Here is a 25,146-nt window from a genome sequence, read left to right as displayed (position 1 = left end):
ACGTACTACAGCATGGCTCTTTGCCTGGCTTCCTGCCTCCTCCTGTGGTCTCCTCAGTGCTCGCTTGTGCTCTCCCTCCCCAAGTGTAGTTTGATTGCAGGCAGAGCCACGTTGCGGGGCAGATGTGTGTGCTACAGCATGGCTCTTTGCCTGGCTTCCTGCCTCCTCCTGTGGTCTCCTCACTGGTGCTCTCCCTCCCCAAGTGTAGTGACTTCCTCTCCAGGTCCCCATTCATTTCTCTCTCTCACACACACACAGCTGGATAAAACTATATAAAAATCTAGCCCAGCTTCACTGATTACAAGTTTGAAAAGGCAACGTGGCTCCGCCTGCAATCAAACTACACTTCGGGAGGGAGAGCACAAGCGAGCACTGAGGAGACCACAGGAGGAGGCAGGAAGCCAGGCAAAGAGCCATGCTGTAGTACACACACTTTCCCCCAGCCTCTTTCTTTTGGAAGGCTCGGATCGGCTCTCCTCCGGCTTCTCTGCCTCTCCTCTCACCCCAGCCTGCCAGCAGGAGGTGAGTGGGTGGGCTTTATTGTGTTCCAGGCATTTCCCATCCAGACAGCAGGCTGCATTTGCAATGGTGGAGGTGTTTGGGGAAGGCAGCAGGGGAATGGGGGTATGGCAGAGGAACTGCTTTCAAGCCACTGGAAAAGATATCCAATCCAACTTTTTTGTGTGTGTGGGTTTGTTTGAGAGTGAGTGAGAGAGGGAAGGGGGTAGGAGAGATAGTCCAATCCAACTTCTGGGTGTGTGTGTGCGTGCGTTTGAGAGAGGGGGAGGAAGGGAGAGAGGGAGGAAAGAGGGGAAGGGAGAAGAAAAAGAAAAAGAAAGAAGGAGCAAAGGAGAAAAACAAATGCTGTCGCTTTAAATCGGAACTGAGCATGCCTGGCTGTGGAATTCTGGGAGTTGAAGTCCACAAGTCTAAAAATATTTGAAACCCAGCACTGTGTCAGTGCCTCACTAGTCATAAACCTCACCGCACGTCACTGGTTGTTATAGGTCAGGCAGAAATAAGACTGATATATCTTCACATGCCAGATAAGGCAGCTTTTTGAAGTTAAATAATAGTAATTGCTGCTGAACTATTTAGTTGTGTTTTAATCAGCAGCACTGATTCCTCTTAATGTTAGTTGTTTACTTATTTGCATTTCTATTGTAGAAACAGCTTAGATAAAAGGAGTAATGGCATATCCTGGATTAATAGATACACAATTAATATTAGCAATTATATGTTGAATATATAAGAGATCAGAGCCTTAGGCAAAATAATACTTCTACTTAGGATTTATATTTCTGATGTTATCATATATCTGAATTAACGAATCACTGGGAAACATAGGAAACATGAATTCTCTAGATGATATTTTCTTAGTATCTTGTCAAGCACTATAATTAACCAATTGTAGTAGCTGCAGTATCAGACTAGATGTAGTACAGAGTACAGTTAGTGGTGTTTGCTGCAAAACTAGCGTTAGCCAATACCTACATGAATTATTACTATTTGTTTACTTGAACTTTACATGAGATGTGCTTCTATTTTTTTTTTTAATGTAGCCAGGTATCTCCCATCGACCATGGCAGTCTTATTTCGATCTCATCCTTGTGGATGCACGCAAGCCTCTGTTTTTTGGAGAAGGCACAGTCTTGAGGCAGGTGGATACAGTAAGTCTACATTGTTAAGATTCATCTGGAAGAGGAGACAATATTACTATTTTGCTAAGTAGAATATGGGTGTGGACATCATAGTATAATTTTTCCCCTTTTGAAAATAATTGAATATCAGCCCTTAAGTGTATTTATATCATCCAGTTTTGGGGTAGTAGTGATTAAGTCTTCAGTCTAAAAATCAGGAGACCATAAGTTTTAGTCCTGTTGGGTGACCTTGGGCCTCTTATGTTCTCTCAGCCCATGGAAACAGACACTGGCAAGTCATTACTGAAATTTTGCCAGAAAAATGCAGGGATCAGTTCAGGCACCAAAAACATTTTAAAAAAAATAATAACCCGGCAACTATATTTAATAGCAAAATAGAAATAAGTTGGGGCCAGTTGGTTTGATTAAGAAAGCACAGCATAATTTTCTTTTTATTAAATATTTTTTTTATTTTTTATTTTCAAAACAAACATCCTTCTTTACACACTGTAGAAAGTGTATCAGTTGGTTACAAAAAGGCTTTCGTGCATCTCTTCCACAGTCAACACACATAATTCATACTAACTCAAGTATTTTAACTCAGATATTTATACATGTTACCATCATCATATCTCCATTTTCATTTGACTATAATTGCTTAAACGTCCATCATAAAATATACCAAGATTTAATACATAACCACATACTGGCATTTCCTTTACTATTTCTAAAATCCTCCAATAACACTGAATCCTTATGTCCTATTTTAGCTAAACATCCATAATATTTAATAACAAAATTTTCTAATTCTTTCCAAATCACTGTTTACAATTTACATCCAGTTTCCTTATGTTGTACCCATACCTATATATACGTTGTTATCATTATCCCTCCTTTATTTAACTATATCCTGTATCATAACATTTTCCCCCTAATAATCAAGACTTAACTGTATCTAACTTAGTTCTTTTTTATTAACCTTTATATATAATCCAAAAGGATTTCTAATCTTCCTTTCATGGGTACCATTCAATATTCATAACCAATTATTTACTTATTATAACACTACTCATTGTATACATTATTATCATTATCAATTATTTATTTAACTATATCTATTGTCACTAAATTTCACTAAGTTTAACTACTTTTAAATTATACTCTTCCATCTATCAAACTATCTTTCCAGTAACAAAACAGTCTCATATCTTCTGCCATTTGTGATGTCATTCCTCTAATCATCTCCTTAATCAACTCCTCTTAGCAACTCCTTGCTTATAAAATCTCTCATGTAATTTCGATGCCCTTCTTCTGTTTCCTTAATCAGCTTAACTTTGATTGTCAGTAGTGTTATCAATGATATTGCTAATAAAATTTCTCTCTTTAAATCCATAAATTCTTTTGTTTTTTTCTTCTTCTGTCTCTTATGGGGTAGATTTCCCCTCCATTTAATTCCTCTTTCAGTATTCCACTCTTTCCCTTTTCAGAGACAAACCAATCACCATAAATATCAGCAAATTTAATTTCTTTATATTCATTTTCCTCTTTGGTTTTTAGGATTTTAACCACCACTTTTTCCACTTGATAAACATCTCCAACTTCTTTTCTATCCTCTCATATGTGTTTGATAATTTCTGTATTTCTGAAAATATCTTTTGCAGACTTAAAGTTTCTTTCTGCTGTTGAAATTGTGCCATTATCTCCAGCTAACAAACACTGCTGCTCTAGCTTGGAAGGTTTTAACAAGATTAAGCATAGATTCACAATAACGTTTTATTTTCACTTTTCTCTGGTTAAAGATATACTTCAAAGGGACATCTGTATGCTTTTCTTCTTATCACTCTCTATAAATAAGCAGTGAGATTTTGCAGTGCCAAGCCAGGATAATCAGTGAGAAAAGTAAAAGTGTTTCGTTTCCAGTATACAAACCTCCAGCCTCCGAGTAGCAGTGTTATTGTTGCAATTTTCTTTGTTTCTTTTTGTATCTTTTTTGTATTTCAAGTTTAAAAAAAGTCTGATTCTTGAATGAGTTAGAAGAACACCCACAGTAATGAAAGAGGAGAATTTTAGTCCATAGGTTACAAAGAATAATAAAAGAAAAAAATAGAAGAAGAAAACTTAATCCATTCGTTTTAAAAGGCTTGCATAATTTCCATCCATGAAGATAGCATTTAAAAAGTAGGATAACCCACTGTCCAAAACCATTCTAAACTTAATTCTGCCACTTATTTCTTCTGTTCTCTAATTTAAATTTTTAAGTTTTTTATAGGCAGTCTCTTTTAAAACGGTAAAAATTCCTCACCAGTTGGAAACACTTTCTCTTTCCGTATCCTTCTGTTTTGGAGCCGCCCCGACTTCATCAGCCTAATGGCTGGATTTTTTGTCGCCGGCTTGAAGAACTTCTCTTGGATCGATCAGGGACTTTGCAATGTCCCTGAGATCAGCAAGACATATTGTTCCTGGTCACCGTCTCTGTGGGACGGTTTAGGTCCAATTGGATCACCCAGTGGCAAAAGTATCGGCTGCGGTCTTGGAGCATCGAGACCGCACGTCCGTATCATCACGACGTTGGCTCCTCCTCCAAAACACAGCATAATTTTCAAATAGATCTTTAAGTATTCTTGTAATCTGTGCTGTCTTTTTGCTATTACAAACAACTTAGGAATCCTCATTTAGAAATCAGTTCCACTGCAATTGCACCTACCTCATTTGTCAGAAGTAAAATATGTCAAAGCCAGATCTGTGCTGGAGGTATTTTGGTGCAGGAGGAATTGGTTGTGATCACCATTTGTATTAACGATACCATTTGGCAGTATAGGTTTGTGCTATTCTCGCTAGTGTTTTCCTGGAATCATTTGTAGGTTACAGAAAACTTGCTGTTGCAGAAATTGTTTTTAACAAAGGTTGAGGCAGGAGTAGGAGATAGTGAAAGAGTGCTGATGATATATAGGCAAATTTCACATTTTCCATTGAGCTTTCCTATCCCCTCAAGTGGAAAATGAAAGTGGCTCATGAAAACAACTGTCTCCTTCTTTGCAGGTTACTGGCAAGTTGAAGATTGGAACCTACACAGGTCCTTTGCAGCATGGTATTGTCTACTCTGGAGGTAAAACAGAGACAAAGCTATTTATTTTATTAAGTACAGAAAGGGATTTTGCTTTTAGTCCGCTTCAGTTAGAGTTTGAAATTGGTCATATCATCTATAGAGCAAGAGTATTCTCTGTTGATGGAAGCAGAGATTTATGCAGGATAAACTGCTGGGTACAGTTATTTTCCAATTCATTGTATGTAGTCTTTATGGCAGGGACGGACAAACCATGGCTTTTCAGATTTAGCTGAAATATAGGTGCCAGCATCCCTAATCTGTGGCTGTAAATGGACAACAAGAAGAAGAAGCTTGTATCTCCCTCACTTTCACATATCCCTTTTCATGTCTGCTGTTAAGGAATGCATCAGAGAGACCCCAAGGGCCAGGCATTCCAAATCAGATTTGTTTGGATTTTTCAGATTTTGTATACTCCAGAATAAAATACATGTATCATGCATTGCATCCAGCCTGTGCATTAGGGGAGGGGGAGGGGGGAGAGAGAGAGAGAGGGAGGGAGAGAGACCTTGAACTTGCCACTTGAAAGCACTGGGCTGAAAATGAAAACATTCCAATCAGTAAAGCAGAGCAGGCAAGAGTTACATATAAATGTGCTTGACTTCTTCCAGTCACAACTATTTTAGCACATGAAAAGCAAAGAGTTTTCCACCATTACATTTTAGATTTTTGTGAAGGGCAAAAAGCATCACCGCTCCTAAGACTCTCCTCTTATCTCCTCAGGCTCCTCCGACACAGTATGCGATCTCCTGGGAGCCAAAGGCAAAGACATCTTATATATAGGTGACCATATATTTGGAGATATTTTGAAGTCTAAAAAACGCCAAGGTTGGAGAACGTTTTTAGTGATTCCAGAACTGGCACAGGAACTTCATGTCTGGACAGACAAAAGCTGTGAGTGTTTAATATTCTAACCTCAGATTTGACTGGGTATACAAAAATTGGAAAAGTACTTGCCTTGTTCCCAATGGATTATTTGCAGTCTACTTATTTGGGTGGATCTGTCTATTAGGAAAGAGAAACTTCTCCAGATCATTCTGAAATGTGATATTGACACCTATGGAAACTAATTCATTTCCTAATATATTTTGGATTGATATTTGGGAGAAGTTATTTCCTTTGACAATAATGTTGTCAGCGTTCGGAGTAATGCACGAATGCTTCTGATGTTTCTTGTTTTTATTATATTCAAAACATACCCGACTTTTCCATTAAAATGTACAAGGTTGCTTCAGGCAACTATTTAAATAAAAGACTATAAAGACAATTGCCTTTACATTGGAAAGATAAAAACATGAACATAGTAGAACAATGAGAGGTCCAAAAATAGGAACTATAATTCTGAGAGGTCCCCAACTCTCTTAGATATCTTCATTTGGGAGACATTTGGTAGCCAAAATGAAATTCAATGGTGAAAAGAGTAAGGTTCTACATTTAGGCAACAAAAACGGAATGCACAGGTACAGTATAGATGATACCTTGCTCAGTAGTAGTAACTGTGAAAGGGATCTTGGAGTCCTAGTGGACAACCATTTAAATATGAGCCAACAGTGTGCAGCAGCTGCCAAAAAAGCCAACACAGTTCTAGGCTACATAAACAGAGGGATAGAATCAAGATCACGTGAAGTGTTAATACCACTTTATAATGCCTGGTAAGGCCACACTTGGAATACTGCATTCAGTTCTGGTCGCCACGATGTAAAAAAGATGTGGAGACTCTAGAAAGAGTGCAGAGAAGAGCAACAAAGATGATTAGGGGACTAGAGACTAAAACATATGAAGAATGGTTGCAGGAACTGGGTATGTTTAGCTTAAGAGAAAGAAGGACTAGGGGAGACATGATAGCAGTGTTCCAATATCTCAGGGGTTTCCACAAAGAAGAGGGAGTCAAACTATTCTCCAAGGCACCTGAGGGTAGAACAAGAAGCAATGGGTGGAAACTAATCAAGGAGAGAAGCAACTTAGAACTGAGGAGAAACTTCCTGACAGTTAGAACAATTAATCAGTGGAACAGCTTGCCTCCAGAAGTTGTGAATGCCCCAACACTGGAAGTCTTTAAGAAGATGTTGGATAGCCATCTGTCTGAAACGGTATAGGGTTTCCTGCCTAGGCAGGGGGTTGGACTAGAAGACCTCTAAGGTCCCTTCCAACTCTACTATTGTATTGTATTGCAGAAATATTAGAAAGATTGACTGCAAGCATATTATTCTTTTTAGCCTTGTAATTGTTCCTACCATTCAGAGACTAGAAATGAAGAATAAGAATTGTCATGTATACACCTTGTTAAAAAAATGGTGACATTTGTTGTGACAATTGCAGGTGGTTTTCCAAGTAGGATTTCATATTGCCATTATAAAGCAAGCAAGCAAGCATCTGTGCCGCCTGACATTTCTTGTTCTTTTGGTGAAAATAATGCTGCCTGATAGACAGGCTTATTTGCTTCATTGACTTCCAGTTGGAAATGACCTTTACTTTCTTCCTCACTTAGGCCTTTTCGAAGAACTTCAAAGTCTAGACATCTTTTTGGCTGAGCTATACAAGTAAGAATTTTTTTTTCATTCACACAGCATAAGCCACATATTGCATCTTTTCAGAATGCCATTATAACCTCACCATTTTACAGTGGCTGCATCAATTCAATGACTTCCGGATTTAACATAAAATCTGAAAACGAAGCTATGTGTGAGCCCCAGTCACCTTCCTAAATAAGTCTTTGCTTTCTCCATGTTAGTTTTTAAAACCCCCTTATGTACTTCTTTACTGTTTTAAATTTCAACAGGCATTTGGATAGTAGCAGCAATGAACGTCCCGATATCAGTTCCATCCAGAGGCGTATTAAGGTAATGCTCACCATTTGGTGGTTTTCTTTTTTGCCCCCTTATTAAAACCTCCCTTTCTTCAGCATGATGTTAGAGTGAAGTATTCTGCAATGGCTGTTCTACAGGATGTAGGCCATGAAATGAGTGAAAAAGAGGAACTAGGAGGAAGCTTGAAGGCCATGGCCACATTTACACATTGATTTTGGCTTTGTATGATATATGACCTCATGCCAAGGCTCTATATTTTACACCCACCCCATTATGTGTAAACAAGTCTTAAGGAAAAGTAATTGTAGAAAAACATTACAAGAACTAAAAACATGAGAGTGCATGCTATATTGATAAAATTATGGTTTGGGCATCAGAGATAAAGTAAGACTGAACAAGTGGGATGATGGCTAAAGAAAGTAGAAGGCAGGGGCAACAATATATATAAAGCTTGTGGGGGGACTAAAAGTTTTTGGGCCATAAACATTCTTTATGTATGCTCTAGAGTTTAGTACTTCCCACCAATGTTCCCTCTAATTTTTTTTCAATGTGAGCAGAAAAGTATAGTGTTTGAGCGGCACATTTTCATGCCTGAGCACCTGAATTTTTTTCACAGATGTCACCTAAGACAACAACGAAATCAGTATTATTTGAAACTCAAAGTTATGTTTCTTCAAGGTACCCGCTTAATTCAAAGTGTTATATAATATCAGTATCACCTAACAACGCTCCTGCTTAGCAACCAAAATGTTGGCTCAGAAACTCTGGCATTTGAAGCATGCAAGTCTTAAAGCTGTCACGTTACAAGATCCTTGCACCCCTAATCCTTTAGGGGAAAAAACCCCAGGGGTCTTCAAACCTGACAGCTTTAAGATTTGTGGACTTCAACTCCCAGAATTCCTCTTCCAGTCATGTTGGCTCAGGAACTCTGGCATTGAAGCATGCAAGTCTTAAAGCTGTCAAGTTACAAGATCCTTGCATCCCTAACCCTTTGGGGAAAAAAAACCCAGGGGTCTTCAAACCTGACAGCTTTAAGACTTGTGGACTTCAACTCCCAGAATTCCTCCTCCAGTCATGTTGGCTCAGAAACTCTGGCATTTGAAGTGTGCAAGTCTCAAAGATGTCAAGTTACAAGACCTTTGCATCCCTAACCCTTTAGAAAAAAAGACTCCAGGGGTGTTCAAACTTGACAGCTTTTAAGACTTGTGGACTTCAATTCCCAGAATTCCTCCTCCAGTCCTGTTGGCTCAGGAACTCTGGCATTTGAAGCATGGAAGTCTTAAAGCTGTCAAGTTACAAGACCCTTCCACCCCTAGAAAAAAAACGCAGAGGTCTTCAAACCTGACAGCTTTAAGACTTGTGGACTTCAACTCCCAGAATTCCTCCACCAGTCATGTTGCAGCGACGTCATCTGCATGGATCTGCTCCATCTTTGGTTTCTTCATCGTGGGCAGGGCTGCTGCTGAAGATGCCGACAAGCTGCCACCAGAATAACTGCTGCTACCTCCTCCTCCTCCTCCTCCTCCAACAGCACCACCAGATTTGCATCTGAGCTCAGCGCCGTGTTACCCCTGCCCGCTCCTCCTCCGCCGTGCTGTTTGAGGAGCCATGAGGCTTTTTTTTCCCCTGCTCCCCCCCCCCGCCTTCCTACTGGCTCCCGCAGCCTCATGGCTCCTCAAAAGCACGGCGGAGGAGGAGGGGGCAGGGGTAACGCGGCGCTGAGCTCAGGTGCTCCGAGCGGAGGGGAGGTGGCGCTGCCACGCGCGGGGATGCCGGCTGGAGCTTTGCTGGCTTCAAGTCAGCTGCAGCGCCGGGCGCCAAATCCGGCAGGGCTGTTAGAGGAGGAGGAGGAGGTGGCAGCAGTTATTCCGGTGGCGGCGGGAGCTTTGGGGCTTCACAACTACCCTCAGTTGCCCCGTGCTCATCAAAGCAAGTCCGGGGAAGTCCTTTGCGGGCAGCCCATTCTAGCTGCCTGCAAAGGACCTCCCCAGCTTCCGGAGCATGTGGCAATAGAAATCACTGCGCGGCAGTTGAAAACTGCTGCGCGGTGTTTTCTTGCCACGTGTGCGGCCGCGCAGCCACGCACCTTAGAGGGAACATTGCTTCCCACCCCATTTTATTTATTCTAAAAATGGCTCCATTGTTGTCAAGCTATATAAACACAAAGCCCTAATGGCCTGCTACTACAAGGAACACTTAATTCATGAACAATATTTCCTAAAAGCTTTTATCTATAAAAGCTTTTGTTCTCTAACTGAATGAGAGGGTTCAGAAGAACAAAGCATTATTTGTAGTCTAGCAGGAACAGGTTTATTCTATGCTTCCAATGACAGCCTTTTTAATCAATGGAATTAGCATCCCCTGAATTAAATGGGGATCCCTTACATAGTTATTAAAGCTCTCACTCCTAGAAAGATTTGTTTGATCCTGGCAAATGCTTACTAATTTCATTCTCTGATTTTAGAAAGTGACTCATGACATGGATATGTGCTACGGAATGATGGGAAGTTTGTTCCGAAGTGGTTCCCGACAAACGCTGTTTGCTAGTCAAGTGATGCGGTATGCAGATCTATATGCAGCATCTTTCATCAACCTCTTATATTATCCCTTCAGTTACCTCTTCAGAGCTGCCCACGTGCTGGTAAGTTGAAACACAGATTCTCATTTATTCAGGAAGACAGAATGGTCCAGACATTTTTCTGACTCTTCAAGTTATAGAGTAAAGCATTCTCAACATAAAGAAGATATAGCCTACTGTATAGCATTGACATTGCATACAGCAAAAGAAAAATGAGGCTAATCAGTTACCTGTATGATCAGGGTAGAGTCGTAGACCAATGTGCTCCTTTCTGAAATAACTTTCCTTTCTGAATTCTTGGGGCAGTTTGAAATCCTACTTTTAAGGAGCAGTTCTGACAAATGTTCCCCATGGAGACACATTGACTTGAACCTGAATGCATCTATATCTGACTGATTCATATTAAACAAGGAAGTTATATAATATATATTAGATCTACACCCATATCACTTTTATGACCAATAGAGTGCTTGGGGAAATAATTTGTAAACAGGTGTTGGTAATGGGTCAGTTAGCCCTCCATAAAGAAAAATTGCAGGCTTTCCTATACAAAGAGTTCCTCACTTAACTCTTCCATTTTTGTTACATCAGTAAATATTCACCACTCTAGGATGACAAATTCCTCTGCAGGAGAGACAGATTGTGCCCTGCCTTGTGATATATTTTAGTTTTGCAAAATGTAAGCAGCTTAATACAATGTTGCTGCATTTGTTTGTTTTAATGTATTGTCTTTGCTGTTGTAAGCTTCTTTGTGGTCTTGTATAGAGATGAAAATCCATGTTAGTGTCTGCGCGTAATGCAGCTGATGAGTCACCTAATTTCTCGGAGCACTGAGGGAAAGATACTCTCTTTTCCATTGCAGATGCCACACGAGTCAACAGTGGAGCACACCCATGTGGATATCAATGAGACTGAATCCCCAATGGCTACCCGTAATCGCACTTCCGTGGACTTCAAAGATTCTGACAAACGACATCAGCTCACCAGATCTGTTAGTGAGATTAAACCACCCAATCTCTTCCCTCAAACACCCCAAGAGATTACACATTGCCATGATGAGGATGATGATGAGGAGGAGGAGGAAGAAGAAGAGGAAGAAGAGGAAGAATAGAAAATACTTTCATTAAATGTGGCTATAGCAGGAATTGGCAGGAACTGATTCCCCCCAGGTGGGGAATGATACACAAGCAAGCAAACAAAAACTATTCAGGAGCCCTTTATTTTTAGCAAGCTTATTCCTTGCAGACCTGTTCCATATATACAAATAATGTGCTGGCTGAATTAAGACCACATATAGGTAGCACAAATGCACCCACACCCACACCCACATAAAAAGGAAGGCTTGTTTGTGTATTTTTTAATCCTCTACTGGTTTAAAATAGCCTCTGTCAGGAACATTTCCATGACCTGCAGTAATCACAGCAATTATAGTTATTTGACCCTTTAGGGGGAGAGTCATCTCTCTCTCTCTACTCAATCCTGAAGGTGTAAAAATGGGAGTATTTTCAGGTTTCAGTTCATCCGGTCAAGCACGGTCCTCTGCCTTTGCTCTACTGCTTTCCAGCTTCTACTCATTTTTATAAGTTATGATTTCTGAAATGATATACCATCTGTTCTTGGATGTATGATAGGTAGTTTTCTGTGGCTGAAATTTGAAAGCTTTGTCATTCTGATGGAGGCATGTGGTGCCTGTGTTCTGGAACCTTATGCCATTTGCTTATTCTTTGCCCTGATTATTTCTACTGGGGAGAGAACTATGCTTTTTACGCTCAAATTTTATGGGAGAGTGGGGGAAAGAGGTTGTTTTGTATGCGTGCATGACCTCAGAGAAAACAACTGCTCATATAGTCCAGATAAAGAAAATAACAACCTTTTAAAAAAGGAAGTTTTATTTGTGCCTCTTTTCATTACCTTATTATTGCTAAAACTTTAGCTCTGTGTCAGAGTGAGATTCTTTTTTTCAGCTAGTAGCCACTCAGCTCACTCCTACAGAGTTGGAATATGTGGCATCAAATGGTTCCAGAGCCTTTACAAAACAGAACGCCTTCAACAGGATGTCCTTGTTGGGCCACTCTGTTTTTACCTCCATTCCAAGAATGAGATTCAATGAAGGTCAGCTTCATAATATTTGTAAAAGGCTCCAAGGGCTTGGCTTGTTGTCCTTTTAATTAGTTCAGGCTGTTAAATTAAAGCACATTTTCTGATAGTTACTCTCTAGTGCAAGGATGCCCGGGTTTCTTTTTCATATAAATAATAAGCCGTTTCCTGGAGTGTAAACATATCTCTCACCATTCTGTGCCATTGGTGTATAGAAGACAGAAAAAGAGGCCCTATTTTAAAATATTGCAATTTTTATTTTGAATCATTTAATAGTAATTATATTCCATTATTAAACACAGTGAATTGCAAATCAGCAGAATAAGCTGGTACTGCTCTGACAGATCTGCAAATAAAAAATTATGATATTCATAAGCAGTTTTCATGTGTTTCTGAAGTTGCAAAAAAAAGGTAAAGTCATCAGTGTTAGACTGGCTAACAAAAGTTTTACAAGCAAGTTTAAATATATTATGTGAATAACATCTAAACCAGGGATAATAACCATTATGAAAAGTACATATGTTTCATGAAATGTAGAGCAATTCTGGGATATTCAGCTCCCAATAACTATACCTCATTGCATTCTGCTGTAACTTGATGGCAATGGTGGGCAATTTGAATTTCATCCAGAGGTTAATCTTGGAATGGAGATGAAGACCTACATCATAATGAGCTGCCTATTATCAGTGGAATCAGAATTGGAAGAGGCTGCCCATAGGCAACAGATCAAGATTGTCTTAGAGTTCCAATAACTCACACTTAACCTGTTGCATTCCTGTTCTGTGTTATTGTGGATTTCTGCCTTTGCGAACCAGCTCTTAGTTGCCCCATCAATCCTTTCAGCAGGTTATAGTCATCTTGTCTTAGTTTGGGAAAAAAGCTTTTAACTGCTCTGGTGGTACGTAGTCAGTTCAACTACTACTTTTATTTCTAAAAGATATTATTTACAATGGTAGCAAGCATTTCCAGCACCCCTTCAAATTTGTCCTCAATAATTCAATAAGAAAGAAGATGCTCAAAGATGGGGGAATGCTGGAAGGTGGGATTTGTCGCCAGTAGTATCATATACAGCAAAATAATTTAGATCCTCCAGAGCAGATTTGAGGAAACCAGAAGTATAGAAAAAAAAAGATCCAATTGTGGCAATGGAGACTAATTCATGTAAGTCCAAACATAGCCCATTGTTTGTTCTGGTCTTAAATATAATTAACTTATGCCTTCTAGATTGCTTCAGTAAATCTGGATGCAGGTCTCAGTGTCTAAGGCATTCTGGTTGTCCTGAAAAACAGCTGCAGCAAAAATAGTCATTGCATCTAACAGTGATTTGTTGGGGTCCTCCTATTTTATTCCACTAGTACAGAAATGATTGATTGACATGTCACCATGCCATCTCAGTCACATGGAGAGAGCAATGAAAAGCAATCTACACATATTAGGCATATATTTTAATATTTTAAGTAGTTTTCACTAAGCATTGTGTATTTGTATTATTTATCCAGTAAGCTGATACCGTATTGTATTAGTTTTGACTTTCTTTTAGAAGAAAGCAGGAAACAAAATCTGTTTAAAGGGTTCCTACTTTGCAGTACAAATTCAGCCAGCAGCTCTTCTGTTAAAGCCACTTTAGGTACTGGACATGGTATGGGTGAGGTGTATTTAAATCCTTAGAAAGTTCACCAGATGACATGAACCATTCACATTCAAACACATTTTAACTTACCCCCCAAAAATTGTAAAGATAGGAAAATAAAATAAAATACATTATAGAGAGTATTTAAAGATGATTAGACAGAATCCTATTGAATTGTCGAAATCATAATCTGAATTTCAGTTTCTTTATGGGGGGGGGAGGCTAAATAATGATACAAAAAGACAGCGTTGGCAGTCTGAAGACTTCTTTACTTTTGCTAAATGAGATAATTTAATGTTTGGTTGCTTTATTTGAGTGTGGCATTCTACTAACATTGAGGGATGACTCACTTAAAGTTGAGAAGGAATCATTGTTTTTGGTGTCTTAAAAAAACTCAAATGCATAGAAACAACTGAAGTATATGATTAATATTCTCTAGATAGATTTAGATTTAGATGAATACTGCAGCCTTTTTATCTAGATTAAAAATAAATGTAATATATGTCTTTCGTAGTAGGAAAGAAAAAAAATCCATCATCAGCTTGTTCAGTACATAATACCATAACAAGGGGCTTAATTGGACACCCAAATCTTCCATTAACACTAGGAATAAGAATATCACACCATGAGGGAAGGAAAATTGGAAGGCCAGCTTAATATCATCCCAAATATTTTTTTAAAAAAAGATAATGTTTTGCTTCTACTGAAAACAAATACCAGCATAATGTTCTCTCCTTTTCTAGCTTGTGACTGTGACCATTAACAAGACTGCAAGTAACCATTCATGAACAACAAAGTCACATCCTGACCAAAGACTTTCGGAAGTCAAACATTCCTTTGGAAGAAGCCTTCCATTCTCCCTGGAACCTACTTTTAGAAAATTACTATCTTGTCCTCTTATTAACAAAAGATGATGCATGGAATGTGAAGAAGCCACTTAAAACAAAGAAAGGTCAACAGGAAAAACACATTTATCTAACAGAAATAAACTGCTTTTCAATAAAATTGCAAAATATACAAATAAATCAAGTTCAAAATAAATAGAATAAATTGTCAATACCACTTGAGTAATGGTACTCCACTGGGATTACAGATTGATTATTAAATGTGTACATTTCACTTGTGCATTTTCAAAAATTATATAAACATAGTATGGAATACTATTAGGGGTATTCCACTTAGAGAGAATGCATAGCTACAAGGCAACATTAACAACAAACCTAGAAAAAGTATAGATATTTTGGAGTGCAGTAATAAATTACGTGAGGAGACTTTGAATTCTTACCAAAGTATGGTCAACAATCTGTAATAATGAAAACTGGAATCCAATGCTTGGAACTTTATACTTTTGATATACTGTATTACATCTATATAAATCTGCAATTCTGTGCAACATTTATGGGGGAGAAAGCTATTATAACTGTATTGGAAAGCTTTTCCTGAGATGGAGTTAAATTTCAATTTATGACCTTAAGTGTAGCTACTGTATTGTAGTTCAAAGGCCCCCAACCCATGGGCTGGGGACTGGCACCGGTCCACGGCGCACCAGAAACTGGGCTGCGTAAACGAGCAAAGCCCCCATCCATGCCCGCACGAGATGCAGGAAGAGTATGACACCATGTCCCCTGTGGTCCACAGAAAAACCTCTCCACAAAACTGGTCCCAGGCACCCAAAAAGTTGGGAGTACTGTTGTAGCTCATTGAGAAATACAAATATTTTTGAGAAAGAACATTCTGTAGAGATCCAGATAAACCTCTGAAAAAAACGAAGTATGGAATTAAGAGCTCTAAGCCTACGCATGAAGTATGGTATTCACCTTTATTGTTACCTTCTCCCTTACAATACCAGTTTAACTCCTAATCTTGAAAATCGTATTGTGATTGTTTTTTCATCAGCTCCTCCAAACCCACAAACAGGTTATTTAGAAATACTACAGCCAGTTAAGAAATGTAAATACAGTGGTAGGATCAAGCTAAGAGGAATTACAGCTAAGAAATAACAATAACCATAAAATGTCAATGTATGAAACAGTACAAATAAGTGGAAGAAATGTACATCATAAATAACAGAACAGTTCTTAGGAAACCCCTATACAATATCTACTGTGTTTCAGTAACAAATCCTAGCCGCCTATTGTGCCTTTAGATACAGCACCATGTTATTTATAATAGCACAAATGTGCTACAGATACCCATCAAAAAGTGTACACATTTCCCTTCTTCATCCATGAGCTAACCTAGATGTAGATTGTGCAACTATGCACAATTCTCTGACTTCTAAGCAAAATTAGACAATTTCTAAAGACAGCAAAACATCACAAGGCTCAAGCACTTTCTAGCACCTCGTACATTTAAAGATAAATTATTTTTAACCCTGTATTCATTCTCCCATCTTTTTGAGTTCAAGGCTCATTGCTGTAATGTTAATTCAGTCTACATTTATTCTAAGATTAACCAGAAGATGGTTTAGTATCACTCACTTTCTAAAAAGATACGTCATTGCAGCATTACTACAGCAGGTAGACAGGCACTTCTGTGGAAACAATGCTAACTGCCAGAAGTAATTTAGGAAAAGGATACAGCAAGCATGTAGATCTCAACTGGTTGCCTATTGCAATAACAATTTACACATATTACAGAAAGGAAATGAACTGTAACCAGCAAATTCAGCCTATTTTAATCTAGCTTCATCTGCATAACTGCTTGTGGCAAAGACTCTTGGGGATAGGTCTCAGAGGAAGCAGTAGAGATTATGGTACATAATCCAAAGGAGGCAAAACAAGGAATCACTGACTGTGTTCAATGCTGCAAAATAATCCCCCCCCCCTCCGTTTTTTGTTATCATGAAGATGCCCCATTCTAAAGATCACAGAAAATGCTGTACAGAATCCAAGGGCTGAAACAAATAAACTTTAATTAATTGACATGTTTTTCTTCTGTAGTAAAATGGAGGGACTGTATTTTGGTACTTAAAATAAATAAGATCATTTTGGTTTTAAAGCAAGAGTATTCGTTAAAAGCCAGCTAATCTGATCCCCAAATACAAAGCACAGATTAGCTAGAGATTTTCACACAGAGACGTAAGAATGATTCTAACTGGACTTTAGAAATAATGCATGAATGTGCCTTCTTGTTCAAATGTTGTCTGGTTTCAATTGCAAAAGTCCAAGCTCTCATGCTTTGTTCAGGCCACCCCCATAACCACCACTCTTCTCAATTTAGAAAAATGTCTGAAAATGGAATTAAAGCCTTCCTTGCTTGCCAGTTGCCCTTGTTGCCACATCAAAATAGCAAAATACACATCACTTGAGGGAAATGTAGTCATTTGGACATGCTGGCCTTATTATAGCTATCTTGTATTAAGTGTTTAATGTTTCTGAGACCCTTTCCAAAAATTCTTTATTACATTTACCTGAGGGACAAGGCGTTTGTGTGTCTCCATGGTGGATCTAGCAATATTGCTTTTGTCTTATTAGCCCTGAGCATAAAACATGTTAATTACTGGTGGGATTCCGCCTGCATTGTTAATTGACAAATTACATATCTGGGCTGTCTTGATGAATAATTCACACAATAACCGGCATGTGAGAGCTGCTCAAAATTACAGAACTGCTTATATATATGAAGGGATTTATTGCTACAAGCAGCCAAAACCATGTAGCTGAAGCTTATTTATATACAGCTCACTACATGGAAAAGCCATCTCTACAAATTCAAAGCAGTCTCCAGAGCATTATATAGGGGGACATAATATGATCAGAAAGATCACATAAGAGCTTCACAGTAGAGAAAAAACGCCTTAGTGACCATTGGATCAACTGACATTGTTATTGCTGGATACTATGCTACCTGTTTCCTAAGGCTGCTAGAACAGTGAAAAAATGCCCTGGAATATTATCCACCATATTACCACAAACCCACAGAACTAATTCCTGACACAGAGATATAAAATCTCTGTGCAAGACTTGGTAAGTTTAGAACAATTATACATGAAGAAAATGGGGGAAAAAAAGTTATGCACAAGTACTATTTCTTCACATGCTAGAAGGGGTAAGATGATGCTATATTTCATTTTTATAAACATTAAAAGGGGGTATACTGGGGGGGGGAAGCAGATGATTAATGCTTATGTATCAAAAAACAAAGGATTTAATACTTAGGTTATATTGTTCTTTGCTTTCATATATGCCAACATACTTCACATGGAATTGGAAATTAACTTTAGCTCCTTAAGAGAAAGCATACAAAATATTTTGGAAATTAATTATGCAAAGGTATGTAATTTGATTTACTGCACTTCATTAAATTGCATAGCCCTAATCTTCAGCCACACTTGGATGATTAATGCTTAAATGTTCAAATGTTGAACATTCAGCCCAAATGTTCAAAGTTGTGATTTAGGTGTCTGGTTAAGATCAGTGAAACTTTGCAAATCTTCTACACCCACAGTATGCAAGCTTAGAGAAGAAACACTTGGGGCTAACTCCAACCACCAAATGAAGTATTTACGATGATCTCTGAAATCTTACCTCACAAACAAAACATTTCAAGAAATAGTTATCACTTTATGAAGACTTAGCAATCTATTGTCCTAAAAGATATAAGGCATTCACATTAGTAAGTGCAAAACTAATTCACAGGCAGTTGAAGAACTAGTGTAAGAAAAAACAAACATGGTTCAAAGGATTATATTTCTCTAAGACTTATACAAAAGCTTAATGACCATTGCTGGCTACCAAATCCCAGAAGAAGAAACAGTGAAAACAACATGAGCAGATGGGACAAAGAAGCCAGGAAGATTTCTGTCAAAACTTTTGTCAAAGTTTTGTCAAAGATTTCAAACTTTTCCTGCCTTGTGGTTTTGAATGGGAAAGGCCCCAAACATTCCAGTCTAAAGTGACTGTGAAAGTCACATTACTTCCCAAAATATATTTGGATATTTTTAAAAATGGATAAAATGATTGGCATAGTACAGGAAAAGCAGAATTTAAATAAATTGAGTAATATTCTTAAAGACATGAGTAAATTCAGATAATCCAATGGATGTTAATTTTACACATTACATTTTAATACATGATGGAATCTTGAAGTTTGAACAGGAAAGGAGACCACTCATCAGAAAGTAAAGTCCAACTGTAATGCACATTTTGACAGCAGATATAAAGACATCAACTTCTAAAACATTACCTCTTCTTTTGAACTGAGAGCCCCTTTAGCTTGGCATTGGCTGGGAAGCCTATATAATACAAATGGCCTGCTACTAATTTCTTCCAGGCACCTTTTTTTTTTCAGGGACAGAGGTCACTCTTAAAATCTAGGCTCTGGACTGGAATACTTAAGTCATTCAACTATATATACTGATTTGAAATAATTACAAAATATTGATATACATATTTAAAATATTTAGGAAGTTCTAGAAAATCTTTTCATGATGAACCAGCATAATCATTTGGACAATTCAGTATGTGTTATGGGGAACAAAATATGAAAAGAAATACATGAAATACAGACACAAAAACAGTTAAGAATCTATCTTTGTCCTAACAGGCCAAATTATAATGTACCATTTTCAACAGCACATTACATTTGAAAATTCAATATTCAAGGGCATTGCGTTGTGCAGCCTCTAAAGTAGTTTGTCTGCATTTCATGACAAGCCTGAAAAAAATTAATAGGTTAAAGTATTACGCTAATAAAAAAAAGTTTCAAACGTCAATCCTGCTCAATGGCCTACTGTAATGGAGAACAGTGTGCTTCGTGGGAACTCAAAAAGTCTTGTGGTTCACAATGGGAAAAAAACAGCTCTTTCATATTTACAGATTAAACTGCAAAATAAGAATCACAACCTAAAATAAAATAAATTTCACTTAGGCGCACAACTGTTTGGGGTTAAGATATTTGCATAAGCAGAGCTATAGAGAATTTACATAAGGTCCGACTCCACATCTGCAAAGAACCAACACATCATCTGCAAAGTATCCCTGCAAATTCAGGCTTCCAGTAAGAGCAGGAAAAAAAAACAATCAAGGCTCAGGAGGTCATCGTAGCGAACACAACTCTGGAGGTCAGCCCTGAATGCTATTCTGCAGAATAGAACCTTTTGATTCATTCAGTAATACTAGATTTTCATGGTCATATTTCTTGTAAGCAGAGAGACTGGCACAGGCAATTCACGATCTCATCAGCAGTGTCAAAGGAGATTATTTAAATATGTAACTGCAAGCCATTCCTTGGAGAAGGCTCCCAAGATGCCACAAAATAAATTGCAACTTCCTGAGGGGTAGCACGTTCTTCAGGGAACATCCTAAAGAGATTTGCCTCTTCATTTTTCATGCCCAAGTGTTGATGAAAATTCTGAACAGCTGATTAAGAACTGGGTTAAAAAGAGGATTTCTAAAGAAAGAATGTATGGAAAAATAGAAATTCTGTCCCAGTTGTTAAAAACATATCCCATCTCTCTTCCAGCTTAGACTCCTCTAACACGTACTGACTTTATCTTAAAAGGAATTTTTAAATCTAAGAGAAGAGGCTGGCCCAGCAGCATCTACAGGGGCATTTATCTTCTAAAAACAAAGCCTTTGGGAGGATTGACTTTGGCTATCAGCATAGCAGCATTTTTAAATAACAAATAACATACTTTTTACAACAAGTTCTTTGTTGAAAGTAAAGGGTGGCATGACTGACAATACATAGACTCTGAAAATACTCCAAAGTTTAGACATGCACTCAGCAAAGGAGAAGCAGCAAAAATTGCTACTTATCTCCCAAATAAATAAAATACTATATGCAATTTTTCAGGACACATATCTTCCTTTTTTCATATGGTGCCCATGTATTCCACTATTCCTGGACTCAAAACTATGGCCTCTTAAATGACATGTCTTCATGCACAACTCAGAAGGATTAAGGAGCCACTTACTTTTCTCCAGTCTCAGGAGCAACCTGTGTTAAGTTCTTTAAGGATCATTCATATTTTCCCCCAACCATACATTCTACAAATGACAACACTTTGTCATTTTATCTAAGGGGAAAAACAATAAATGAAAGATGGGACCATTGGAACAAAGTCACAAATAATACAGTAGAGTTTAACTGGGAATAAATATCCTGCAATATTTACCACTGCAAAATATTTTTTTAAAAAAAGATTCATGATATTGCTTGAAAAAATAAACCACAGTTGCGTTGACTTTTCAGCATATATTTAAAAGGATTACCAATATAACTGGGGAAAAATAGACCTGATTCTGCTCCACTTGGAATAATGTTGCCATTTGTCCCAAAAAGATGGCTCATCATTGCCAAGCTTTGCTTAGGTGTTTGCTGCTTGTTTCTTTTTCTTTCTTTCTTTCTTTCTTTCTGTGCTCTCATTCTCTGAGCTCCCATTTCTTCCCAGTGTTGTCTCCTGCTCCCAGGATGTCTTTGGTCTCAGAGCTCTGGATATAAGCACATGTTAATGATGGTCACAGTCGGAGAGAAGGCAAAGGAGGGAGGATTGGTCCTGGTGAACCGGGGACGAAGATGGAAATCAGAGAAAGAGGATGAAAGCCGTGTGACAATTCCTAGATGGTACCTTCATTATGCATACTGTGGTTGGACTTGTTGTGAGTTACACAGTTCTGTTCGTTCAGTAGATTTGCCATCTCATCTGGCAAACCGTCATGCAGTTCTGTAAGAGTCAGTTCTATTTTAGTGGTTTCACTGTCCGAGGACTGAGGTGTTTTATCCATTCGAGATGCCATTAGGGCATTTTGGTATTGCTGTCTTGAGATCTATACCAAGCACATTAAAAGATACAAAAAAAGAAGTTGGTAATTAATAATAATACTCCTGATGCTGCATACATCATAACTTGCCTTTATTGAAAATAAGCAAAATAGTATCCACAAATTTTGAATTCCAAGGCAGTTTGGGATCATTTAGAATACATTTCTGTTTATTCAAGGCAGAATAAATGGCTCTAATTTTTTTCTGCCCCAATTCTAGAACCAGTGATGCAGCAAGTTCATCTATTGCTCCAGGGCCCAATCATGCTGCAAACTCCATCTGAGTTTTCCTCTCCCATACCCCTAATATTGTATAATCCTCTCTCTGTAAGCTTAACTAACTGACTGTTGTAACTCTTTAGGTTGATAAAGACCAAATGTTTCTTTCTGAATCAAAACTCCAATTTTCATATCATTGTATTCAAAATGCTCCAGTAGATTCAGGAAGGAGCATTATTATTCTTCATCAATTCTCCTTTGTGATTCTGAAATTTGTCAGAAATTTCCCTGTAAATTTCACAGTATTTTGTCTATAAAGTTTTTTAAAAGCAGATTTTAAAGGATCCTAACTTGAAAATCCGAACACTTATTTCTAGGTAATAAGTTGAAATTATCCTACCCTAATAAAAAATTGCTTCCTGCTCTGATGAAAAGCAAAAAAAAACCAAACCTTTAATAAGCCACATTGTAAAGAAAGTGTACTTGAAAACATCTGCATTTATTTTTTATGAAAACTAGCATACCTTCATAATCATCTTATTCAAATTAATGCAAAATGAGATCTCTGACACATATTATAATAGTTATTTAGGATTCTTTTCTATGTAGTTAGTAAGAGAACAAAGCTGTTTTTCTTAATCTGCCTTTGATTAACTCCCCAAATGAGAAAAGCCCCAGGAGGAAAAATCAGGACCTTGAACGGACTAGGTTTTTCTATATATGTCTATTAGATTCCATAGATGTCTATTATATTCAATATTAGGCATGGTTTAAATTTCTGAATATACTCAATGTCATGGTTTCTTCAGAGAAGGAGGACAAGTTTGGGGAAAGACTCAAAAGGCAGTGGTTCCCCACCACTCAGCTCTCACTCAAACAAAAAAAAGGGGGTGGTGGAAACACCCATACGAATGTGTGTTTTGCATCTCAGACTTGGGTAAGATGCCACCAATCCATGTTTAAACTATAGGAATAATAAGATTGCCTGAGTGATCAGCCAGAAGCCTGAGAAGCAAAACGTCCAGAGCCTCAAGAAACAGAATCTTGGGAGTAAAGGTTTACTTGGAAGTCATTATTGCTTCCGTGAGGATCTTATGATGCAACCCATCTGGGTAGAGGGTGGAAGGTTGTAACCTCTGAGATTTAGCTCACCAGTAGGAAGTAACTTTGAATTGGAAGTAATGTATTTCGTTTGTGAATGGATGCTCTATACTGTATTTTAGAATGGCTGTTCCAATTTTCTATTGGTTCCTTTCTTGAATCCCTGGGCAGCTAGAAGTTTCATTTCTTGCTTTATCAACTCCTGGCTGTTGACTAAATTCCATTCCCTGAGCAAATTTAAACCCAGTGTCCTTTATACACTGTCTCTTCTGATGAAAGGACAATATGTATATTAGTGTTATTATTAAAGCAGGCGTATTATAACTTGTTTCCATTAAACAAATACATAAAAATAATTTGTTTCATTATAGCATAAAGTACAAAAGCACTAGTTTTTGAATACTCAACATTTGGCAGAACAAAAGACAGTTGCAGTCTATGAATGCTAATTAAAATCTTTTCTCCCTCTATATGGAGAAATTCTAGTTGACTGAAAGCACTTATTCTCTCAAATAACATTCATAGTGCTTTAAAGAAGAAAAACTGGATAAAAATATGTAACTAAGTAAATAGAGTCATAAATTTGACCAGCCCATAGAAATCATGTAGGCAATTCCTTGCTTGGTACAAAGTTTGCACTGCAGGATATTACGTCAATGCAAGTTGTTGGTGTTTTCTACTTTCTGGCAGTTATTTTCTTAAAAGTGCCTGCACAGTTTTAAACCAAAATGTTGTGATAGGAACCCGTCATAATATTCCAAATGCTAATATATTCAGGTAGATATATACCTTAGACCAGTGTTTCCCAACCTTGGCAACTTGAAGATGTCTGGACTTCAACTCCCAGAATTCCCCAGCCAGCAAATGCTGGCTGGGGAATTCTGGGAGTTGAAGTCCAGACATCTTCAAGTTGCCAAGGTTGGGAAACACTGCCTTAGACATTACATTCCGTTTTTTTGTAACCACTGTATTTACCTTAAAGATAATCCTGAATTTATAATCACCCATGCTCCCTCAAAAAAGAGACTAGACAAATAATAATAATAAACAGAGCAAACTCTTGTGCATTATCCAGTTCCACAACTAATTGCTAAGAAACCAATTTTGGAGACTTCCAAATGAGTTTAAAAAATCAGGAGTTAATACCTTTTCCATCTGATAGACTTTATTAAAAGGTATAAGGTCATGAACGAGAGTTTAGTTCATCAGATGAGATTCTACCAAACTCCTGTTTTTTTTTCTACCAGACATTAACACACCTCTTCTCCTACAATGTCTACAACTAGAGGCATCAAATGAACTCACATGTCACACACTTATGTCTGTATGTATAAAAAGAAGGGACCAGGAGAAAAAAAGAATTAACTGAGCAACCACAAATTATTAGCAATGTATACAATTTATAAAATTGATTCTGCATTTGCACATGCCAATTATTCTCTCACCTGCTTACAAACCACTCTCCCACAGAGTAACTCACAAGAACATGCACAAAGATATACATATTCTTCAAACAGAATCATAAAAAAAGGAAAAACACATCTATGCACAAAGAATGGAAATTGAATGAGGAATAGATGTACCTTTAAAGGTAACAAAGAAGGAACAAAACTGGATGGAGACAAAGTGAAGAAGGTCCATGACCAGAAAGAACACAGAGAAGCCCTATTTGGGCCTTAAACAAAAGGTTACAAATCAATTAGGCAAGCAGACTCTTCAAAACAAGACACTAATAGTTTTCCAGGGCAACACTTTTTTTTAGCAGGAGCCTCTGTAACTGTGTCATCTCGATCCAGTAAGTTGCATTTAACACCTTCTTCTGTTATTAGTGGGGCCAAAAAAACACCCTCAATTTACATAGTTCTTCAGAAACAATCCAGGTTTACCCATGTAATAGTTATACCTTTGATTGTTTTGTTAATAAAAAATACATTATTCTGTTAAGCTTCAGTCTTGTCTGCTAACCTATCAAGAAATTATTACAATATACCTCCTAGCTCTGTGTCATTCACATCCCAAGCCCATCACCTGTACCTAAATAATTTAATAAAAAGTTCAGAATAACTTGCCACCCACTAGATATGTAAATGTCAAATACACAGACATTTGCTTCTAGAATGCTCATTTGAATGAATCTGGTAGCTCAAGACAGAATTTGCCTGTCACCAGTTTTCTGGTACCTTACCTATTTTCCCAGATGTCTCA

At 37.8% G+C, this 25,146-nt stretch overlaps 2 protein-coding genes across 8 annotated transcripts in view; one reads left to right on the top strand and one right to left on the bottom strand.

The window, feature by feature from the left end:
• NT5C2 (5'-nucleotidase, cytosolic II) overlaps nucleotides 1-14,905 on the top strand; it is a 71,224-nt gene extending 56,319 nt beyond the window's left edge. For 6 of the 7 annotated variants that reach the window (XM_081953716.1, XM_081953720.1, XM_081953722.1 and 3 more), the window contains 7 exons: nucleotides 1,563-1,670; nucleotides 4,680-4,746; nucleotides 5,467-5,637; nucleotides 7,232-7,283; nucleotides 7,523-7,583; nucleotides 10,015-10,191; nucleotides 10,991-12,600. In XM_081953716.1, the coding sequence (XP_081809842.1) occupies nucleotides 1,563-1,670; nucleotides 4,680-4,746; nucleotides 5,467-5,637; nucleotides 7,232-7,283; nucleotides 7,523-7,583; nucleotides 10,015-10,191; nucleotides 10,991-11,239 (885 nt within the window). In that variant the 3' untranslated portion in view covers nucleotides 11,240-12,600. Of the gene's footprint in view, nucleotides 1-1,562; nucleotides 1,671-4,679; nucleotides 4,747-5,466; nucleotides 5,638-7,231; nucleotides 7,284-7,522; nucleotides 7,584-10,014; nucleotides 10,192-10,990; nucleotides 12,601-14,598 lie in introns of those variants that run through there. The other variant, XM_081953717.1, reaches the window with a different exon arrangement.
• Nucleotides 14,906-18,901: 3,996 nt separating this feature from the next.
• The window catches only part of CNNM2 (cyclin and CBS domain divalent metal cation transport mediator 2), a 116,198-nt gene continuing 109,953 nt past the window's right edge, over nucleotides 18,902-25,146 (bottom strand). The window contains exon 8 of the mRNA XM_081953713.1: nucleotides 18,902-21,627. Within this exon, the coding sequence (XP_081809839.1) occupies nucleotides 21,418-21,627 (210 nt within the window). The 3' untranslated portion in view covers nucleotides 18,902-21,417. The remainder of the gene's footprint in view (nucleotides 21,628-25,146) is intronic.

Source organism: Natrix helvetica (assembly GCF_964273705.1).
Source record: "Natrix helvetica genome assembly, chromosome: 5".
Classification (NCBI taxonomy): Eukaryota; Metazoa; Chordata; class Lepidosauria; order Squamata; family Natricidae; genus Natrix; species Natrix helvetica.
The sequence above is the reverse complement of the archived record's forward strand: the minus strand, read 5'-3'. Positions and strand labels throughout refer to the sequence as shown.